The 24,550-nt window shown below is 32.0% G+C and overlaps 1 protein-coding gene across 1 annotated transcript in view; it reads left to right on the top strand.

Annotated features, from left to right (window-relative positions):
* Positions 1–413: 413 nt before the first annotated feature.
* SCN7A (sodium voltage-gated channel alpha subunit 7) overlaps positions 414–24,550 on the top strand; it is a gene marked incomplete at its 3' end in the record, with an annotated part of 61,004 nt that continues 36,867 nt past the window's right edge. The window contains exons 1-11 of the mRNA XM_084257944.1: positions 414–641; positions 4,188–4,300; positions 4,652–4,741; positions 6,239–6,367; positions 8,120–8,211; positions 13,311–13,517; positions 15,106–15,175; positions 16,949–17,090; positions 18,229–18,432; positions 23,448–23,538; positions 24,187–24,425. Coding sequence (XP_084114070.1) covers positions 417–641; positions 4,188–4,300; positions 4,652–4,741; positions 6,239–6,367; positions 8,120–8,211; positions 13,311–13,517; positions 15,106–15,175; positions 16,949–17,090; positions 18,229–18,432; positions 23,448–23,538; positions 24,187–24,425 — 1,602 coding nt within the window. The 5' untranslated portion in view covers positions 414–416. The remainder of the gene's footprint in view (positions 642–4,187; positions 4,301–4,651; positions 4,742–6,238; positions 6,368–8,119; positions 8,212–13,310; positions 13,518–15,105; positions 15,176–16,948; positions 17,091–18,228; positions 18,433–23,447; positions 23,539–24,186; positions 24,426–24,550) is intronic.

Raw genomic sequence — 24,550 nt, 5'->3', positions numbered from 1 at the left:
AAGTAATTGAGCTGTAAGAAAAGCTACATAAGAATGGGATCCAGTGACAACAGACTGTTTTTGAACAAAAGTCTAAGTGTGAAATTATCAAATTTGGCCTAAAAAGTCTCCAATGGTTTTAAAATATTTCATTATAAGAGGAAAATGAAAGATATATTTCAGATATAGAAAAAGGATTGACTAGGTGAATAAATGAAGCAAAATGAGCTACTTCATGATTTTACAAATTAAGCCTACTGTTAAGTATAACAAAATGTAGCTTAACAACTTAAATTTCATGAATGTTCTTTGGATGAATGTTTTCAGTTATTGTTCTTTTATTCATATCCTAATGTTTTAATTTGCAGTTTTTCCTTATTTACCACATTTTGTATAGAACTGAAGAAAATGCATTTCTTGCAGGTACAAAATTGGAAATGGCTTCTCCAGAACCTAAGGTCCTTGTGCCTTTTACCAGAGAGTCTCTTGAACTTATTAAGCAGTGTATTGCTAAAAAACACAATGAGGACCATGAAGAAGATTTAAAGCCAAATATTGACTTGGAAGTTGGAAAAGAGCTTCCATTTGTTTATGGAAATCTTCCTCAAGGAATGGTATCAGAGCCCTTGGAAGATGTGGACCCATACTACAAGAATAAAAAGGTAAGACTTAGTTGAACTGACTGTGCCTACACTTTTATTTTCTACAATTACAAAAATATAATTGAAATAGTATGGAAAAGGGAATAAATAATAAATATTGAGGTAATTTTATCATGTAGAAAACTGGGTCAGAAATTTCACACATGTTTGAAATTTTCATCAAAACTGATAGATTAGTTTGTTTGGGATTAGGCTATACTGTAACAACTTACTGAAATTTTTGTTGGTGGGTGGGAACATGTTGGTTGTTTAAAGTTATTGATTTAAAAATAACAATGAAATTTCTATAATAGGTACAACAATTTCAAAAGTTGCTCTTGATAAGCTTACTCATTAGTTAGAATAAAGCCAACCTATATTTTATTTATCATTTTTATTTATTCATACATTCACATCCTATCGTATCCCCAGAATAACTTCAGAAACCTACTAAATATTTGAACAATCCAAGAACAAGCACAATACAACAAAGATAAGAATAATTATGCTCAGAAAAGACAGATCTTTGTAGACTGAAAATGTTGGAAGCGTTTTCATTAAGGAAAGAGAAATTAAATTATTGCTTGGTGAACCTTCAAATTTTAAAATGGCAATGGCAAGATCTATGAATGGACAAGACTGATTAATTCTGGAATAGGGAAAATATTGGGTGATGGTAAAGTTAGAACCCTATAGCTGTGTGGTAAGATGTGGGAAATAAGATGAGATAATGGAGAACTCAACATGGAGTCAATGTAGGAGCCAAAAGACTAGTGTGATAAATGCAGTGTTTAAGTGAGATTATTCTGTAGATTTCTAAATTATTTGTACATGGAAGAAATCATATCAGAAAATGAAATAAGAGAGAATAGCCCAGTTCAGAAATCTCAAGTCCTGGATTATAGAAATGTCTTGAAAAAAAAACAGAAATGTAACAAAGCTGAGAAGAAACAGAGGATCTGTAGATTGAAATGCTGATGAAGAATATTGGTGCTACTGTTAGGGGGAAATGATGTCCTGAGCTAATCCCATACAGGCTTTGTGGACCCCACCCCCACTCCAGACTAAAGCCGTCAAGACATTGGGAAAGACAAATCCCGTCACCACCAAAGGGAAGGTGGCTGGGACCTGAGGGTGGAGTTGGGCAGCCAGGTTGGATATAAAAACCAAACACATGGGCCTTGGGGTGGCTCGCTATTGCTCGCCTCCTGGCTTCAAGGCTCCTGGCTTGCAGCCAGCTCTCAGAGTGCCATTTTGGGATTCCAGATTGGTGGATCGGGTAGGACTCATTTAAAACTTTGTCTCCCATTTTTCTCCCTGAACTGTATATTTCCTCATTTCCCCTTCCCTTGTAAATAAACCTTTTATTAACCTTTCACGTGTGCCTGCAGTAGAGCATTGATAAGTCCTTTTAAGCGCGCGGGTGAGGAGCCACAGTCAGGCACCCCGTTTTGTATTGGGGTTGCTCTACAACACTATTGACCAAAAAAAAAAAATTAAGTAACTATAAAAAATATATATTGGGAAGATGAAGATTAGCTAATGGTGGACAAATGTAATTTGATACTTTTGTAGAACATTATTGATATTTCCAAATGGGTGAAATGGAATTGAATCAGTGTCTCTGGATGGAAGTCAAAGTGATCATTTTGTTAACCACAGAACTCTTTTGAATGCTTTGTAGAAGAGTTTTGGCATTTTGCAGTGTAAATGTATATATCAACAGAGAGACTCTAGTATTTCTGGTAACCTCCCTGGGTATTATATAACATTACTTATAATACACCTGTAAATTCTTGAGAACATTTTAGTGTAAATGTAGCTTCAATCTCAGCTGTGTTCTGCTTCCAGTTTTTGCTATGCTTAAGTCATAACACTTGATAGACATAGTAACCTTAGAGGTAACTTTAGTATAACAGAGTTCAGAATACTGTACACTGAATACTGAGTTCTGTAAACTGATGTGGTAGGCAAATCTAAAGTTGTTATTGAAAATGAAACTAATGATTTTGAAAAATAAAACAAATCCATTATACAAGCATAATGTAGTATAAAAGACTTATTAATGATAATCAAATTATTAAAATTTGAATTATATTGAGTCTATTATGATAAAGATTGCATACAAATAATTCTAAAATTAAATAATTTCAATACTTACTCATTAACTGGAAAGTTATTATATCTGGAATTACTCATTCCTTCATGATGACATGTAGCCTCATCATCTTGCAAATATATCTTGTGTGAAGTTTGAGGTTTTCTGAAAAATTCACACAAAACACATTTTAGAATTTTTTTGATCCTTTTAATTTTATTTGCAGTTTAAATAGGAAGTGGGAAAATAGATACAATACAGGCTCAAATATGAGCAGATTATATGTTGGATAAGTATTATATTGAAAAAAATGATAGCATAGTTTGAGTTCCATTTAGAACATAAAATATTGATGAATATATATGTATTCACTAATATGTTTGTATAGATGCACAAATATAAATACCATAGTCACTTATATACCTGAATCTAATTATATGATACTATAGTATATAATAGATTATATTCTGTATATTAGCATATACCATATTGTATCACATTGTGTTATATTCAATATATTACATACTATTTTGTTATAATCTATATAAACTTATGCACACATGATAAGTGAATTTCAAATGGATGTGTATATATAATAAAGGTGCATATATGAATGTGTATACACACAGAGATACATAAACACTCATTTATTATAGATATACAAACATACATGTATTATACACATACATATATAAGACTCATTTTTAGGATATTTCTGAGTTTTGGTTTTTATTTTAATGCTTCTGTGTCCCAACATACCAGTTTTACATGAAATAATTTTCTTTTTTTAATATGTTCTTGTCAATAACATATCTATGGGTTTTAAACCATAAAAAATTACAAATGATTAATGTAAAATTTCAGTGCTTTGTGTTGTTTTTAATTGCAATCCCACACTTTATTTTGCCTTGAAACAAAATAAACTTTTTTAACATGCATTGAATTTTGGTATATTGAAATGCATCTCCATGAGCCTACCTAGTTGGGAAGCTGAAACAGAGGTGTAGCTTGAGCCCAGGAGTACTGGGCTGTTGTGCACTATGCCAACTGGGTGTCCACACTAAGTTCGGCATCAATATGGTGACCTCCTTGGAGCAGGGGACCACTAGGTTGCTTAAGAAGGGGTGAACTGGCCCAGGTCAGAAACATAACATTTCAAAACTCCCATGCTGATCAGGGTGAAGCTTTGTTCCTATTACATTTGTTCTGCAGGAGAATTTTCATAGCAAGTATCTTTCTTTGATAGAACACTGGCAAAAAAAAGAGTGGTCAATTTGCCTAAATATCAATATAAATATTTCTTTTAAAAAATCCCTTTCCATTTAATTCAGTCTCTAAAAGAACATGAACTATAAGAAAAGTGTAACTGTTAGAATTCATAATTGAAATGGTCGTTAGCAATAAATTGTAAAATTGATGAGATTACGTTTCTTAGTCCTAATTTCTCTTGATTTTTCCCTTTCTTGCAGATTTTCATGGTCTTAAATAAAAAGAGAACAATCTTCAGATTTGATGCCACCTGGTGCACATTGTCTCCTTTCAGCTCAATTAGAGGAACAACTATTAAGATTTTGGTCCATCCATATCCTTTTCTATTGGCTTTAAACTACACTAATATAAAATATAACTATTATATTAAAATACTATGACAGTCTTTTTCACTTTTGAATTGATGTATCATTTTAGGTCATATTGAAATCTGGATTATAGCTGCTCTAAATGTTTCACATTTGAAAATACATTTAAAATATATTTTCTAATACACATGTCAGTAGTAAATATTAACAAATCTTAATCCTTATTGCTTTTTGATATAAAGAATGTATATTTTGACATTTTAGAAGCTTTTATCTCATATGCATATACATATAAACAGATCATAGAAAGATTTCTAATATCATTTATTACTTAATATTCCTTTACTATGACCTACTTTTTTCCAACTGTTAATTTTAATTAGTGTCCTGATTGATTGCATATTTATGTCCATGACTAACTTGCCAGAATGGGCTCATGCATTACAGTAAGTTATATAATTTTTATACATACTCATAATTAATTTTATATTTAACATATTCTATAATAGTACATTATATGCTATATATTATACCATTGTACAATTTAATATTTAATTTTATAGGTAATATTCATTGTACATGTGTAATAGCTATACACATACACAATAATTATACACAATAACTTAATGAATTTTCCAAATGAAAACAAATATATCAGTTCCTCAATTTTAATGTTTTTTCTTGCCCTTTTATTACTCTTTTTTTTTAATATTTATTTTTTTTTAAAGATTTATTTATTTATTTATACAAGCACTGGGTACAGTCAGAAGCGCGGGAGGGTGAGAGAATTCACCAGAGACAGAGCGGGGAGCAGAGCAGGCAGAAGGACCGAGGTACACTGCTGAGGGGAGCAGCGGGCGGCAGGAGAGGTCTGCGCGCCATGTGGGACCCTCCTTTGGTGGCCAGGGAGCAGCCAGGGATCGAACCGGCACTGCAGAGGCTGCGGGCAGCTTCGCAACCCAGCACTCAACCGCTGCGCCACCGGGGAGGCCCCCCCTTTTATTACTCTTACTTGGATTTTAAATGCCTCTCTTAACTATGGTGACCACACCTAAGGGGAGTAAATCTATACCATCAAAAAATGAGAAAAGATGTAGAACAATGGTACTTAATTAAAAATAATAATAGCAAACAAATAAATGAATAAATAAATATATAAATAAATAAATGCCTCTATTTCCCAACATGTTAGATTGACATTATATAAATATTTGTTTATGTCTATGGTATCATACAAGTGGGATTTTATTTTAAAATTAATTACTAATGATTAATATAACATTTTCAGTGCCTTGTATTTATTTCAATTCCTCACTTAGCTTAATTCATATTTAAAAGTTATTCCTTCCCATTCCTTAAGAAAATTATTTTCTTTCCTTCTTTTTTCTTTTTTGTCCTGAAGGACTTGAGTAGTTTGACTTGCATGGATAGGGTGATGATAAAACCTAGTAAGTTTTTAAAGAAGCAGGCCTTCTTCATGATTATGCTCGAGCTTTAACTCTGTTCTTAAAACTAGTTTTAAGGAGGTAAATATAATACTGATTTGGAAGATAACTATAATACTAATTCACCATGAAAGACCTTGCATATGCACGTAATAAAGTGAAGTCTTTCTCTCTTACTCACTTTCATTAAATTAATTATTGTATCATTTCCAGTGTGAAGTAAATTTGATATTTAATATTTTCATCATTTACCTAAATACACATAAAGACTATAAACCTGGACTAGAACTTTTTGAAAAAACTGCTAGTCAAATTTCATGGTTAATACCATAAGATGTATCCACCCTAGAAACTCTTAAGTACTATCCTATGATTCAAGGACACATGCTTTTTGATTATTGGTTGGTTGGTTGGCTGCTAGATAGTTTTCATAGACATAGTATTTCAGTGCTGCCAATGTAGTGTTCTCACTTTCAACCTCATGAAAATTTTTTGCAGGACTACTTTACTTGGAATTTACATATTTGAAATACTTGTGAAACTCATTGCAAGAGGCATCTGGGTAGGATCTTTCTATTTCTTTGGTGATCCATGGAACTGGCTTGATTTCCTTGTAACCTTATTTGAGTAAGTATTTCTTTAGGATACAAACATCTTAATTTTTTCTTAGCAAACGCTTTTTATAAATAAACATTGAAGTTGAAAAAGTTATCTGTTTACAAAAATCCTGTGAATAAAGAATATTTCATGAATCCATAGTCATAACGAGTTCTCTCAGACAGTGCCAACTAAACAGTTTTCGGAATATGCAATAAAAATAAGAGAAATGGGGAACTATCTGTGTTCTAAAGGAAGCAAAAATAGTAGAAACTGAATGTTTGCATTTTAAATGATAATTGTCAGTGAACAGAAAATCCCCTGGAGATTTGGGAAAGGATTCTAGCATATCTCACAGTGTCTCCAATCAAAAATTTATTTAATCACATTGCTTAAGATCAGTAAATATTCTAGATAACAGATAAGATATTTCAAACAAACACACACACATAATCACAGTTTATTTAGAGTGTTACAGTAAATTCTAATGATTTGTGTGTGTGTGTGTGTGTGTGTGTTTAAAGATTGATTTATTTATGCATACAAGAACTGGGGTATAGGCCAGAGGTGCAGGGGTGGGAGGATTCACCAGAGACATAGTGGGGAGCAGAACAGGATTGACAGAAATACACTGCTGAGGGGAGCAGTGGGCAAGACAGGAGAGGTCTGCTGTGCCAAGTGGGTCAGCTTCCTGGCCTGGGATCAAACTCATGCTGCATCGTCTGTGGATTGCCTTATAGTGCTGAGACTTAACCCCCTGAGCCACCAGGGAGGCCCTGTATTTATTTTTTCAATGCTTCTCTTTAGCAGACTGTTTTATGGCTAAGAAAATAATCACTGGTATAAAACTGCTATTAAAAATAATGTAAAGTAATATTCTATTTATAGGTAATGGATCAATTTTTTTACGATGACCTCTATAAAGAATAGAACCAGTGTCTGTTGTGATAAGCAATCAAAAAATAGTAGCTAATAGATGAAATTATGATCACTACTACTACTATTACTGCCATTATTTCTGATGCAAACATGTTCGTTCTTTCTGTTGCTGTTAGCTTACACTTAACTAACAAAGTTAACTTTTAAGGACTCCCTTGGATTGGGCCATGTGCTAGTCGTGTGCTTTACACATATATTACTTACTTAATCCTTACCAAAAAATTCAGAATTAGAAAGTAATATTATCCTTACCTTACTTTTGAGAGAGGCAAAAATGATTAAGTAATTTTTGTTGCCACACAACTAGTAAATAGTGGACCCTGGGTTTCCACACAGGCAGTCAGGCTACAGAAGATACACGATTAACTACAGGACACCTCACTTTCTGCCATCATCACTGTCACCATTATCCCCATCATCATCATTATCACTGTCATCTCATCATCAAAATCATCACCATAATTATCAATATCATCAGAAAATTACTTAATGAAGCTTAATTTTTTAAAAAAATGGTTCTTATTTTTAACTATCTTTTTTAAATTACATAATAGAATAATTATGAATATAGTATAAAATATTGAAGATAAAATTAAGACTACTCACAGTATCAAAATTTTATATACTTGCATAATTTGTTTGTGGATTAATATTTACCTGACTACCTTGCACTTAGCAACTTTGTCTTTCAGTCAATAATACAACTATTTATAAAATGGAATAATAATGCATAGGAAACATTAAGATACAGGGTTTTAAAAATAAATTTCAAAGTGTTTAAAGCCAAAAATAAGTAGCATGGATTCAATATGACTTCTAAATAACTGTAATTTAATTTCACAGGCTTATAGGAAGATATTCACCTCAAAAATTCCTCAATATATTCATAATTGTAAGAAATTTGAGAATTTTGAAAATCATTCCTTTAAACCAAGGTAAGGAATGACAGTTCCTTTTGTTAGTTCTGCCTTCTGTACTTTTGTATGCTCATTTCAGAAATATTAAATTGAGCAATGTTTCATCTTTGAAATCAGAGAATGATATGATGTTTACATTTATTATTTATTCCAGGAAAGGCAAAATATACCATCTAATTATTATTTGTTTGAGGCACTATCGATACTTATGTTAACAAACTGTAGAGACTAAATCAAAATATTGTTTTTCTTATTTATTTCTTTGTACAAGTTAACTAAGAACTTTTAAATTACCCTTAAACTTCTAAGGGAGAGAACAGTCTAGGCAGATATCTAATTGCCTTTTTATTGCATCAAGAAACCAGTGGAAATTAACAAATTAATGTAAAATAAGACAAATTCCCCTTTGCTCTTAGTGCTTGTTTAGGGAGCATTCCATATACGACAAGTTCAAGAAGGTGCTGCCAAATAAAGTAGTGCTTTGACCTGACTGATGGAAGATGCTAAGGACTAATTTATAACTATTACTCCTGAAGCTATGTTAGAGAAGCCCACCAATACCTTCTAATTTGTTGTTCAAATTGCATAAAAGCAATCAAATAGGAACAAATTCACTGAGAGGATTTTTTTTTTTTGGCTATTGTGATTCAGAAGTATTATGAAATAGTTAGATCAATAAATTAAAGTGTGGTAAGACCAAAAAAAAAATCTATAGGCAACTTGTGTCTGCTAGAATATTCTGATATTTTGAAAGCCAGACACATATATCCTATGTCTAGTCTGGACAAAACAATGAAAATACTTAGTATTGTGGTGATGAATACATACTCTGTGGTTATAAGGTAAAATAAAACATTGAATTATATCCATTAAATGGGTGGATTGTGTGGCTCATGAACTCTGTATCAGCAAATCTATTTAATTAAAATTATCTGTAACAAAACAACTTTGCCAACTCCAGTGATAAAACCAGCAGTGAGAGTAACCCACAAATTGTGATAGCATTAAAGTGCATCACCTGCATCTTCATTTAGGATCAGAGGTGAGGATTATAGAAGAAATCAGGTAAAACCAAATTAGTACAAGAATACAATCACTACAGTTGTGAGTACACAGCTGACAGATGTAGCTCTTTTTAAAAGATAGAAAATAATCAAGGCGCATGCCAGGAGTATGTTTGAAATTGTTTTGTAATACAATAAGAAAAACCTATTATTTAACAATATGAAATCATTTTTTTCTTTAAAAATATGTGTTTTAAGCAATAAAGTCAAGTATGAGATTCATCTGTTTGTAGTCCCAATAGAAGAGAACCTATAATCTCTTAAGCAGAGATGAATATGAGATGATAAAAAAGACAAATAAAAATACCTTGAAGACAAATGTGATAAAAACCGTAATACCTTAGTGAATATTTGATAGTAATATAAATAGTAGTTTATAGCATTATCTTCACGGTTTTATAGTATAATAAAACAAAACCACTTGTTTAAATAAAAACTATAGAGTTCTATATAAATGTGGTAGAATCCAAATTGATATGGATTAATGGAGGAGAGAAAATTAAGTCCATCCAATGAACAACTGGCAATCCAAAAAAAAGGATGAGAATGAATGTAAAAGCTAAATCGTTCCAAAAATACATAATGCAGTCTACAAATATTTTTAATCCCTTAACTGAAGAAAGAATTTAGTCACAAATGGGAAGGGCTTACCTGATACTAGACAACAACCAAAAAATTCCCTTAGAAGATACACTTAGAGATATTACAAAATTTTGTAATCATAGAATACTGAACAGTGAAATATAAAAATCCTACAAACAAAAAAAAAAAAGCAAAGAAAAAAAGCCTAAGAAAAGATTGTCCATCCTTAAACCTCTTGATAAAATTAAATGTGAGTAGGCAGTGAAGTTTCAGAGCTAGAGCTGAGTGTAGGCAGAATTCTATACCTGTCTATCGTTCATATGGGAAATCAACAGAAGGCTGCAAGAGCTCAGAAATTTTACATGTATATCTTTCCTGACTATCTGCTGGGGGTAAAAAAAAGGAGTAAAGATAAAATATTTAACAATAGGAAGATCCAAAAGGAATCACAAAGAACTATGAAATTATTTCAACAGAGAATGAATTCAAATTGCTGCTCTTAGTGGGTTGCAAAACAGAATACAAATATTATAAATCTGAAGTTACAGTACAAACATCTGTGGATCACTTTTGAACTGGTTACACACATTATTTGTGCTTTAGAAAAAAATCGAAATAGATGTCAACATTATAAAAATATATATTCGGGCATTAAAATCTAAATTAATTTGGTTGAATTGTCAGCATAGATCTGCCTGCTTCCTGCATGGCAACTACGAACTGCCCATAAGGAGCAGCTGCCCCTTTAAGTGAGGGATATTCATTTAAAACTCTTCTACTTTTATTTGCGTGAATTTATTTTCTGACAAACCTTTATAAAGATTTTAATTTTACCTGCCCTATAAGTCATTAAAGATAATGCAAAATTCAGCAATATAGCTAGGCCAAAAGTCCTAAATTATATATTTTTTTAAAATTTTGTTTAAGATTGATTGATTGATTGATTGATTGATTGATTATTTATACAAGCACTGGGTACAGTCAGAAACACGGGAGGGTGAGAGAATTTACCAGAGCCAGAGCAGGGAGCAGAGCAGGCAGAAGGACCGAAGTACACTGCTGAAGGGAGCAGCGGGCGGCAGGAGAGGTCTGCGCGCCATGTGGGACCCTCCTCCGGTGGCGGGGAAACAGCTGGGGATTGAACTGGCGCTGCAGAGGCTGCGGGCAGCTTCACAACCCAGCGCTCAAATGCTGCGCCACCTGGGAGGCCCAGTCCTAAATTATATTAATAAAAGCCAAGAAATGGGAGTAGAGAAATGTGAGAAAGTAAATACAGTTTTTTTTTTCTTTCTTGTGTGGTAAGATTACTGTAGTTTTATTTTTAATACAGAAAACAAGTTTTTTCAAAATATGAAGTTCAATTTGATACCTGTTCTCAAAATAGATGAATTTTATCTAAAGTGATAGAAGGAAAAATATTAAAATTTATTTATGAAGAATAAGGCACGTAGTAAATCACAAATGGAATTTAAAGTAAAAATAATGGTAAAAAATTCCAAAAGTCAAGCCAACATATTAAAATAAATATAATTGGGTTAATTTTTTCTGTCAAGATGTAGAGACTTTAACATTAAATCAGAAATAAATGGAACTACACAAGAGACATGCCTAAAATAAAGCAAAATGAAAATTTGAAAATAAAAAGAAAGGCCTATGACTCAATTGACCTATGACTCAGACCACTGAATGGGAGGTAACAATGAATATTATTGATGAATTTATTCAGTAAAGATTGATGATGATTTTTTTTTACCATCAAGCAAAATGTCACTACTAAAATGGAAAGCTCCACAAGTTTTGATTTTATACACATGTATACATTCATTCTTATTTAAAAATAATTACAACACAATGATATGAACACATTTTTTCAATGGAAAAATATACAGAAGATTCATGATAGTGCTAATGTAATGTAAACAATGTAATATATATTTTTCAGGTTTATTTAAAGTTTATTATGATAATCACAGAAATTACATCAATGTAATATGATTCATATTTCTCCTAATAAATTGGCAACAATTATTTTTAATGCCCCAGTATTAGTGAAGGCTTGACCATATATTTATTGTCTTTGGTTTATACATTAGTTCAACATTTTTTAAAAACATGTTGAACATTATGTACTAGTATTTAAATATGATTATATAATTTGACTGAGGAATTCTATTGCTAGTGTAACACTAAAAAAAGACTTCCCTGTAGCAAAACAAACAAACAAACAAACAAAAAAAGAGTATAATGCCAAATGATGAAAGTAGACTATCAACATTTGTATTTCAATATGACTGACATACTCGTTTATTTCATGTGTATATCACATCTCTTTAGTCACAAGAATAACTTTTTTTAAAACTCTATCCTGTTTGTTCACCCTCAAATAATATATGAAATAGGAGTTATTACCCTCATTTTAGACAATAAAATGGACACAAGAAATGTGATAACTTACTAAACATAACAGCTAGCATTCTCATCCACTGTTTTTTTTTTTTTTTATAAAAGATTTATTTATGCATACAAGAACTGGGGCACGGGCCAGAGGTACGGGAAGTGAGAGGATTAACAGAGCAGGCAGATCGACTGAAATACACTGCTGAGGAGAGCAGCTGGCGAGTCAGGAGAGGTCTGCTGCGCCATGTGGGTTGTTCCCCGGCCAGCGGGGAATTGAATCGAACTCCTGCTGCAGAGGCTGTGGACAGCTCCACAGCTCCACAGCGCTGTGCCTAATCCTTTGTGCCACAAAAGAGGTTCTACTCATCCATTGTTAAGTGAAGTAGTTATTAGAATCCTAAATATAAATGGACAGCAAAAAGAATAGAGCAAGGGAAAAAGAGGTGAGAGGAAGGAAAAGGAAAGGAAGAAAAATAATTACATCTATGAAGAGTGATTACCTCATTTGGGGGTTTTGTTTCTTCTTGTTTTCTACACTTTCAGAATTGAATATGTCTTATTTGATACTTATAAAGTAAATGTCTGTATCACAGTCGGATGTTATTCTCATTACTAATCATAAAAATTTTTCATAATTTATTCTATCAGTTCCAAAGATTAAAATATTAAAAAGTAAACAAAAGAATAGTATGGACCACTGCTATTTTGAACACTTTCTTGTTTCAACATTTGCAAACAATTTTGATTTATAACTCTATATCTTTCCTTTTGCTTGTAAACAGTGGTGATTAGAAAGCAGTTACCAAGCGAGAAAGTCTGTCCTCTATGTAGTAAAAAAAAATAATAATAATAATTTTAAAGTATCATGTCTGAATTATTGCCAGGTGTACTACATTAGCAATAATGCAGAAACTTCTAAGTTTGGGTTTTTATTTATTTTTATTACATTGAGATAATGATGAATTTGATGATATAAAATGTAGCTATTGATGGAGCATGTATTTGCCATGGAAGAGGTTTACTAGTGTTACTTTTTTGTGTTATTTTGTCAAAAAACAAATCTTTATCTTTCAGGTCTTAAGTCTTATGTAGGGATCCTTATCCATTGCTTGAAGAAACTTACTGGAGTCATTCTCTTAACTCTCTTTTCTCTGAGTATATTTACTCTAATTGGGATGGAATTCTTCATTGGCAAACTAAAGCATAAATGTTTGCGATGGCCCCAACAAAACGAAACTGAAATCCCCTACAACAAAACTGGAAATCCATATTATATTCGAGGTAAGACTCACTTGCTATCTGTGTCAAAGAAATAAAAGTGATTTTTTTTTAACAGTGGAGTGTACATCACAACAATATTCAACACTCAACTTCAGAACAAATTCAACTTCAGAATAAACTTCAAGTAAATCCTGTAACTATGCTGAGGTCCAAATTTAAATCATTTCATTAGAATAACAAAGTTCCAGTCTTCACATAGTTAAATCAGGGAAACCTAAGTTTGGAATTGCTAAATTTACAAAGGTTATCCTTTAAAAGAATGGCTATGTCTTATTTATAATTTCATAAGTGTAGAATCCTTATCGTACTATTTTCAATAAAATTATTTTAAATATAAATATAGATTTACTCATTAGAAATTTTGAGATGACCATATAAACTTAAAAAATGGTCTACATTATAGAAATTTCTATTCTTGTTGGATTTCAATTACTATTGCCTATTTTAAATGCTTTTATTTGTATTTTGGTAAATAATCAAAATATTTTAGGCTAATAGGAATACTGCTAAGTATTGCTTAGCTTTTACACATAAGTAATTCACGTGCCTAATTACATATCTTAACCATAATCCTGAAGAGGAGACATGAGTAACCCCTCTTTCAAGGGAAACAAAAGTTCAGAAAAATTCATACTCGCCTATGTTCCTTACAGTCCAATTTATAATAGCCAAGTTAAGTACCCAAGGACAGATAATTGGATTAGGAAAATGTGGCATAAATACATAATGGAATATTACTCAGTTATAAAAAAAAAAACCTCTTGCCATTTGAGACAACATGGATAGAACTGGAGGGGATAAAGCTAAGCAAAGTAAGTCAGAAGGAGGAAGAAAAATACTGAATGATTTCACTTATATATGAAATATGTAGAAACAAAATTAAGGGTCAGAACCAATAACAAACCTTAGAAGTCTGAGTGTGGAACTGAGGCTAGGAGAGTGGGGTGGGGGAGGTGGAGGGCAGGCTGTGAATGGGGTCCAGTGTATTATAGTGGAGGACTGTTAGTGACTTGGTGGTGGGTGTGGTGTGGTAACATGCATCTGAAGAGATGTGATCTTAAACCTCTGAATCACATACAGTGTTTAAATCAATCTTAATAAAAAGAAAAGGTGGAAAGGAGGGAGGGAGGGAGGGAAAATGAGGGAAGGGAAGGAAAGAAATGGAAGTGAGGGGGGAGGAAGGGAGGGAAGGGAGGAAAAATCTGGTCTTCTGCTCAGAAATATCCTCCAGAAAAAAATCCTGAAAGAAAACATTCTCAGCTTTCAAACAAACTCATCTTGGGAATTTATCCTTTGAGATCTGGTGCTGGCTGTTTGGTATATTTATTATCCTAAACTCTAATTTTGAAAAGGATTCTCTTGTTTTTATTCTGATCTTTGTCATTTTGGGTACAATGAAGTAGGCAGACTGCCAGAGAGCTTTTGGCCTTATAGCAGATGTTAGATAAAAAGAGAGCAAAACTCCTAGATAAAAAAGGCCAGGTTATTTATTTGTTCCTTCTCACTATGGAGAGGGATGTTCATCTTCTGTGCAGCTCTAGATAAGCCTATCGATTACATATAGAATAATTTCAGTAATATTTTTCAGAAACAGGAAACTTTTATTATTTGGATGGAGAAAGATCTGCTCTTCTTTGTGGCAACGAAACAGATGCTGGGTAAGTGATGTTAATGTTTTTGCCTGTTCATGTTAGTTTCAGCAATCAGTAATATTTATTGAATGGCTATTATTGCTTTTAATGATGGTTTTTCATTTGATGATTTTATCTCATTTTATCATCAAGACCATGCTAAGAAATGTGTGATATGGAATACTATTAATTCAGCTTTACAGAAAGAAGCAATTGACAGACTAATTAGATTATTTATTTAAGGTCAAGTTGGCAGATCTGAGACTGAAACAAGGATCTAATACTCTATTTTCTGTGTACCACAAAGCTAGTGGGAATTATCAAGAAAAACAATATTATCTTTTCTTTGGCCAGAAACCTTTGAAGGAAAGAAATATTAAACATATGCTTTGATGTCATGTACTTTATAACCTGTATATCTTATATGACTATAGTTTACATTAATAAAATGTTTTTTGTTCTTAAAACATTATTTACAAATAATTTTTCAGTGACATGACAAATTTTTATGTCTTACTTTCCTCTAATTGTAGATGAAGAGATAGGGAAGTAGAAATAGAATGTTCAGCAGTGGCAGAAGTACATAATTCCTATGTTACTTTCCTCACCTGAAATGACTTGATAGTCATGTCTAGGCTCAGTTCTTTTTTAGTCTCTGGGGCCCAGATTGACAGAAGGCACAAAGGGTGAGAGGCATTTGAGTTACATGGTTTAGTTACATTTGGGTGATTTAGAAATTTTCTTTCTTGACCTATTCTTTTTGCCTGGCTATTCCTAGGCTTCCATTCCATCCTTTAGTCCAAATTGTGAATACATCCCATTGTGAATATCCCATACCACTCCAATTAATCCTGCTTATGAACATTCCAAACTCATCTTGAAGATATCTGGTCATAGATAATCAGAACCCATATAAATTGAAGAAAGCTGGTCATGAATAGTTAAAATGAAAATGATATATCTCAAGGCCAGCAGAGAAAGTCATGAACGGTTTCACGAATAACTGTTATAATTTGCTGCTTGGTAAACTATGCCAGAAGTTAGTGCTGAAAGACAAAAACAGTAATTTATTTCTTCAGAATCTGTGTCAGCACTTTAGAAAACCTCAGCATACAAGTGCTTTTTAATCATCTGTTGCATTACATTTGTTTAACCATTAACATCTAAAATCAGTCAATGGCCAAGGCCAGAACAATGGTGGAAGAGAGCTAACTACATAAGAGTGTAGATAGATGGAAACATGACTTGTTGGACCAGTACTTTAATACTTTACACTATCTAAATGTCCAGAAGACAAAAGCAAGAAAACTCCATGTGGGGAATGGAAATAATTTTTAATCTGATCATTCTACCAAAGATGCAAATAGTGCTTATAAATTATTGATGTGATAAATATTTTCTCAGCCTTAAACAACAGTATCTAAGGGTTTATGATGAGTTCATTTGAAAATTAAACCCTCAACTACTGCGGTAGTTTTATTTCTACCAGTGTTATTTTCCTTCAGTTACACATTCATTTTTTGAAAGTGAAGTTTTTGGTAGTAACAATATCTTTAACAAAGGGCTGACAAAAACCATTTCTACTGCCCTTTTTTCTTTTAGCTTAACATGCTTCACTTATAAGCAACTTAAAATCTCACTCACTCACAGCTTTTTAGCTGGGAATTGATTGGGAAAAGACTCCCTGTAAAAAAGGGAGCCCTTTATTTATTATTCATGGGCAGATTCTACATTTATGGTTTGGCTATAAACTGAAAATATCCTAAGAGTAAGCAGTTTTCTTTTCTTTATCTTCTTTAGTCAGTGTCCTGAAGGATATGTGTGTGTGAAAGCTGGTGCAAATCCTGATTGTGGCTACACAAATTTTGACAGTTTTGGCTGGGCCTTACTGGCCCTATTTCGATTAATGACACAGGATTTTCCTGAAGCACTTTATCACCAGGTAAGAACAGAGAATTTGCCCATGTGTAAAAATGGTGTTATGCTCCTCCCTTCTAAAATAATAGTCAAATATAATACAGTTAATTTTATTATTATGTGGCAAATTTAAAGTCAGAAGAAAAGAGAACCAAAATATCAAAAAATATATACATATATGCTAACACTACCCAAAGCTGAGCTCTTATACATAAAATCTCATTTAATCTGTGAAAGAATACTAGTGTCAGTACATATGTATTTTGCTTTTTGTCTGAAGACACTTAGTATCAGAGCTGTTGGATAACCCTCACCAAACTTACCACAAATGTCACTGCCCTATCCTCCTGCTTTGTAATAACATACATTTGATATCAACTAAGAGCATTTCTAAGTGCTATTTAGTAAAAAATTGAATTGTGTTCATATTCTTTTAATCAATAAGGATAAATCAGTGACTATATTTTGGATTTGTGATGTGTTCTTGTAACTTTGTAACTTTAAATTTTCTGATCAATCTTTTGAAATAATTATGAAATAAAAGATAGTTTGGGAATGTAAAATTTTGTGGTTTTCTATCCAAAAATGACTCATGTAAATGAATTATTATAACTTTCCCTGTAATTTATCTATAAATTCTTCACAAAAGCAGGTGTTCTGACACATGTAGAAATATTCCTGTTCCCCGGAGTTTTGAATAGAACTTATTTTTAACCTTTCTGTGATGTGTCCATGAAGTAATGACCTGAAGACAGTGATCTCCAAATACTCATTTTCTCATTAGATTATGCTTCATTTATTTTATTATTTTACTGAAATATACTTTCCATCTTTATACTCTCCTGCTTTCTTTATTGAACATGAAAAGTTTATCTTTTCATGTTTTCTCTATTAATGAAGACATAAACATCAAATGCTAATCCTAAATTCATAAAATGACTGCATACTTCCATTGATTTGTACCATATTTTGGACTTTACATATATGTCTAAAAGTTGAAGAACTCTTTGCTATTTCTCCAGGTAGAACCCGAACTTAAACTGTCTTGTAAATGCATTCCACCTATAACTAAATTGTTTTCATAACAAAATTTTATTTAAAATCATATAATACAGAAAGGTAAATAATGCTTCACTCTTTTGTCCTTTTACACCTCTCCTTAGATCCTTTATGCCTCTGGAAAGGCCTACATGATATTTTTTGTTATAATAAGTTTTTGGTTTGCCTTTTATTTGGCAAGTTTATACTTGGGCATAATTGCTAAGGCTTACGAAGAAGAAAAGCAGACAGCTACTGAAAATGCGAAGACTAAACTAAAATATCAGCAGAATTTCAAAGAACTTCAAGAGGGAAATAAAGCAACCGAGGTATACATTTTTTTAATGTCTCTTAAAGTTAAAGAATTTGAGTTATCATCTTAAGGTTTTGGAATATTTTTGTCTTCTACTAGATGCTCCTATCTGCATGTGGTTTGTGATTAGAAAAAGTGATTTTGTTAAGATGGTTCACATTTGCTACAGATCAGAGTGTATTGTGGTAAAATTGACCAACACCTTTAATATATATTATATATATTAATATATGTGTATTTTATACATATATATGTATATTTTGTTCCAAAATGTATACTGCTACTGCTGATTAAGGTTTCTCCTAATCCCTACCAATTCCGGTTTTGCTGTTTTAATACTTTCAAAATCTAATTGCAGCTTCTCTTTAGATGTCTTAAAAGTCCCAATTTTCAAGAAAACATGCAGGCTCAAAACTTTACTGAGACCTAAATTCCACTCAAAATCTTAAACCATATATTTCCATTGTGTGTAGAGGTTGTTTGACTCAAGGAATAAATGTCTGTTAAACTAAAAAAAAAAAAAGGTTTCTCCATACATATATTTAAAACTTCACTTTTTAATGTAGGTAGCATTTGTTAATATAGACACATCACAATTAACTTTGGAAATTTTCTATGTTCAACCCAAAAGTGATAGGGCTTTCCATAATTTAGAAATCACGAAGTACTAAAAGTATGGATGGAAGTATGAATTGTAAAGGGAGAATAAAAAGTTCACTTTATTGGCTATTTCTTTCCTTCAAGAGGAAATCTACTATGTATCATTATAGGAAATTCTCTTATCCATGGAATAACCAAATCCATGATTAGTATAATTTAATAAAGTTTTACTTTAATTTTCAATTATTTTAGTGTTATATTCAAATGTATTTTTTGCATTTTTTTGCCTTACAACAAAATATTTTGTATACAAATCTGAAAATATTGATAGACGAAACATTTGAAAAATTGTGAAAATTATCTTTAAAAATCTAGATTGTGCTATAAGTCTGCTAAAAGAAAGAACAGAATTCAGGAAAGCACCAAGAAGTGTCTTTTCTGTATTCCAAAGGACCTGGCAATCTCACACCTGCAATTACCATGACTAGTCTACGGATAAAAGACAGATTGAGATATAAAGAACAGAGAATAGAAAGGAACTATACCTAGAACCTTTTATATAAAATTAATTTATATAAATTAAAAAATATTGGGAAAAATGAAGAACCAAAGTACACTCTGGCACTAAATGGAATGTATATTAAGGGTGAGTAAGAGGTTCATTAATACCAAAGGTTCCAACTGGATTAACTTGCCTATATCTAAAACCCTTTTATTTGGTCATAATTAAGGAGTTCTAGAAAAGTCATTCTATTGAAAAGTAGGACCTGAGTCAGATCATGTAGGATCATACCAAATGACTAGGTATTGATAGATACTTGTGTCTGAGAGTTTTACAACATGCATACCATCGAAACAAGAAGCAATTATAGACCATCTGAAGAAAACATGTATAAAAAGAGTCTATTGAGTGTAGCCACTATATCACCCATGAGTAAGTCACAGGAAAACAAATTACAAAAGAAGCTTTCTGTGTCCAGAAATGAGTCTGGGGTCTTTTAGATTGAATGATGATGGTCTGAATAGCATGTGGAATGAGTAATTTGTTTTGAAGTGGTATTTCAAATTTCAAGGGCTACACACAAGTGTATTCAAGCACACAATACTTCTCTTATCCCAAAATGAGATGCCCTGTTAACTCTGCTTGTGAAGAACTTGGATTATTTCCTGATTTCCCAATATCTCTATTCATTCAACTGCTCTGGAACACATAAAGTCTCTGTTTTAATTAAAATCTTTCAATTATAAAGAATTTCTTTCCATGGAAGAGTGCTAGAACATTTTGTCATGTGAAGGTTTTCTGGGAAGTAAGAGTAAAAACCCTTTTTATAAGATTTATTTTCTTTTTCATATATACACACACACACACAAACACTAGAGAAACAATTTTTAATAAATGCAAACATAGTGTATCTTCATGAAGATAATGGTCTAATGGAGAGATTAACTATAAAATTATCACAAACACAAAATTGTAGCTCTAGGGCCATCAAATATTATATGTTTCCTGATGATATGAAATATGAAATGTAAAATATCACAGACATTACATTCTTACTAAACCCCTGGCTAAGTCCAATAAACCTCTAAATCTGTGTTTCTCCAGAAAATATATTGATTTACACAAGACAATCTGCCAAATCAAGAATGTTGACAATGCTACAATACTTATGACCCAGTATCTTCAAAAACAAATCACATAGAAAAAAATAAATTGAAATGACAATATAATCAATATATCTGCCAACTAAAAACAACATGTGGCTCTTATTTGTTTTTTGACTGGGACAAATCAACTATAATAAAATGTTTTTGATCAATGAAAGAAAGTTGAGCATGGTTGGGTATTGGCTAATATTAAGGAATTACTAGTTTTGCTGATTGTGATAATGGTGTGATTATTCTTCAAGAAAGCTCATTTTGATAAGTATATGACATGAAATTTGACTTAAAACATTTCATAAAAGAAATAGGGGGAAAGGAAATAGGTAAATTAGGTAAAAGGGATCAATTATATAGTGAAGATTAGAACTAGACTTACAGTGGTGAACATAATGTGGTATACACAGATGCTGATTCATTATATACACCTGAAACTTATATAATGTCATAGACTAATGTTATTTCAAGAAAAATTTTAGTAAGGTAATAGATAAAAATGAAAAATATAATGTTATTAATTGTCAAATCTGGATATTGTATACTTGCTGGTACTCTATATTATATGCTACTAAAAAAAAAACTAAATGAAACTATGGCAAGTGCAATACAAGACAGAACCATGGTTCTTCAAGAGCCTATAATAAAGGTTTTCTCTAAGTTGGAAAAGACTTTTGAGCTGAGATCTTGAGCTGACTTGAAAAAAGAAAGATTTGAGCTGAGATCTCAAGATCTCAAGGAGAAACAAACAGGGTGAGTCCAAGAATTAAAAAGAGAAGAAAGCTGCAACAGAGAGAGCAAGTCTGAGTCCAAGATGAACACTTCAGATCCTAATTGATAAATAATGAAAATATGACTTGATTCTTCCTTATTCATATATTCCCTCCAGAGAAAATTTAAACAAGTTGTAAGAAGGAATATTAGTCCATTTTCCTGTCTAATTTTAACAGCACACTATTCAAAATTCAGGCATATACCCTTACTAAACTCTAAACTCCCGAATAGATTATTGAATTATGATCCTATCAATTTGTTCTGTAAAATAGATATGTCCAATATGTGGGTATCTCAAAACTTTTGGAAGCTAATTGAGGTAAATATATTACTTGATCAACTTGTGGTTCATTGTATATTCTAAAATTTATTCATAGTTCAAGAGTCATTAGTAGAAAATTAAGCATTGACTATGTCAACAGTAGCATTATTATGCTCCCTACTCTAATCTCCCCCACCACACACATGGACAATTATCTCTACTGAATGGCTTTATGAAGGTATACCTGGAAAATCCCTATCATATCTTAATAGAAAAAGTATACTTCTGGTGGTTTTTAATTGACAGAAATTTGGAATTGTATAAAATGTAACATGTAACTTTGCAAATCAGGTAAAAAAAATATTTTCTGGAATAATCATGACTTAAGAGAATAGACTGTTTTTAGCTTACTTTTTTTTTAAAAAGATTTATTTATTTATTTATACAAGCACTGGGTACAGTGCCGGGGATCTGACCGGCACTGCAGAGGCTGCGGGCAGCTTCGCAGCCCAGTGCTCAACTGCTGCACCACCGGGGGGCCCTAGCTTACTTTTTCAATTAAAAAAAAAAAGTAAGGGGGCAAAGATCAGTAGACCTGCAGGTGGAACTCAATATGTAACACAATTGATTTCATTTCCTCTAGCTCCATTGCTTACAAAATTAGATGGGACTTGATTGATACTGAGATCTTAGTATCTACTAGGTTGCTTCAGGTAGACTGTGCAAAACTTGACAGAGTGTGCTGCATATGGACCATTGGTGAGCCTTAGCTACTAATTCCCTCTGTAATAAGGTGGCAGCATGCTCCAGGGCAGCCATGGCTATTCAATCACAGCCTCACTAATTAGCCCAAATATTCTTATTCACAAGTATTCTCATTCTCTGTGTGTGCCAAATGTAAACTTTTGTAAAGTCTGTGGTATAATATCATCTACTCATTGTCAGATTCTTAATAGATTAAATTTCAGTACAAATTTTAAACATGATCACTGGAAAAATTTAGGACTATTCTTATGATACATATAAATGCATAGAATTTGTAACAGCTATATCAAACTTAGGAGTTTTGAATTTCTTTCCAGTGTGATGATTCTCTTTTAACTCTATGTAACCACAGCAACACTGCAGAGGATGGATGTCTTACAAACCATTACCAAAGAGGCAGAAGAGACTGAAAATGTGACTCCTTTATGAAATTATCATATATGTTCTAATTAAAACAGCCCTTTTTAATCCATTTTATTACCTGATATTCCTATGAAAAATTTCATCATCACAAAACTAAATAATTTTGATTTTATCAAAAGTTTACAAAGTTATAAAGTTAAGATATACTTAATGAAAATCTTTAAGGTGTTAGACTATCACTTTTATTATTCAGTAGCACGTTTATCAGGATATTTCACAATAACTCTAAACTGTACATTGAATTCTTTGTTCATCTGAGTAATGCCACAGCTAGCCTCTAGTCTTTACTCATTTTATAGTTAACTTCATAGTGTGAAATGACTTAGTTGAGTTGCAAGTTACACACATTCAGTTTCCAAATAATCCTGATTCCTATTATCTTTAAAATGCCTATAATGTAAAGAGTAGCAAGTGATGGGACCCTGAAAGATTCCTGGAGGTAAGAATCAGCATTTCTAAGAAATTTATAAACCTTTATATAGTTATAATATTGGAGGTGTCAAGGGGAGAAGACATTATTGAACTCATCAAATTTCTTTTCACTCGAGACCACACAAATGGAAATGAAGAAAAGATCTCCAACTTCTATGATCACTTCTTTGGATATGATGGATGATGCTACAATCAGATATGAGGAAGGTAAATTAATAACTGTTAAGACCCAATGGAAGATATTATTCATAGGATTTAAAGAAATTCTACAATTTCTTTGGAATTTTAGATGAATATAACTAAAATTTAAAGAATAACATGAGGCTATAAGAATGAACAATATATAAGGATTATATGAACATAGTGTTTTTAACATTGGAAAGGGTGACCAAAGAGTGCCAAGAAATTTTCTTTGTTTAGCATTGATAATGGCATAGAAGTGCTAACTTCTGGCTGAAAATAGATGTTGGAGTATATAGCATTAATGTATAAGGTCCTTTCTATGTTTGTTTCTGCCTTTTTTTAAACTTGTAACCAGAAACTATAGCCAACATTGAAATGTATTATATGTAAAGCGTGTAAGTCTAGAAATTATAAATCATTTGTTTTCTTGAGATCTATTCCTGTGTTTTGCTTCTAATGCACAATATGTCTTAATGTGTTTGCCTAATTGCAAGCATAAACAAAATATAGCGAATTTACTTTGTTCTGTTTATAACATATTTCTGTTTACTAATTCCAAATCCAAAGTCCAATTTCAAACCTCTCTTTGCATGCAGAAGTCAAATTTTTCTATTAGTTAGAACTTAAGTAAACAGTTTAATAATTTTTAATTTTTCTATTCTAACATTTCAGAATTTAAAAAATCCAGGAAGAGATGCCCATTGTGTTGGCATAAATTTGCTAAAACTTTCTTGATCTGGGACTGTTCTCCCTGTTGGTTGAAATTGAAAGAATTTGCCCATATGATTATAATGGACCCATTTACTGATCTCTTTCTCACCATATGCATTATTGTAAACATATATATTTTGGCCTTGGAACATTATCCAATGAGTGAAGAAACAAGCTGTGTTCTCAGCATTGGAAACCTGGTAAGGCTATCATTGTACATCATTTTCATTTGCAATTTCAACTATTCTTAAGTCATTTGCATTATATTACTTTATTTTATAATCTAAATGTGTTGCAAATGCATTATATTAAAATTGAATGGAAT

Source organism: Talpa europaea (genome assembly GCF_964194135.1).
Source record: "Talpa europaea genome assembly, chromosome: 1".
Classification (NCBI taxonomy): Eukaryota; Metazoa; Chordata; class Mammalia; order Eulipotyphla; family Talpidae; genus Talpa; species Talpa europaea.
This window is presented reverse-complemented; position numbering and strand designations above follow the sequence as displayed.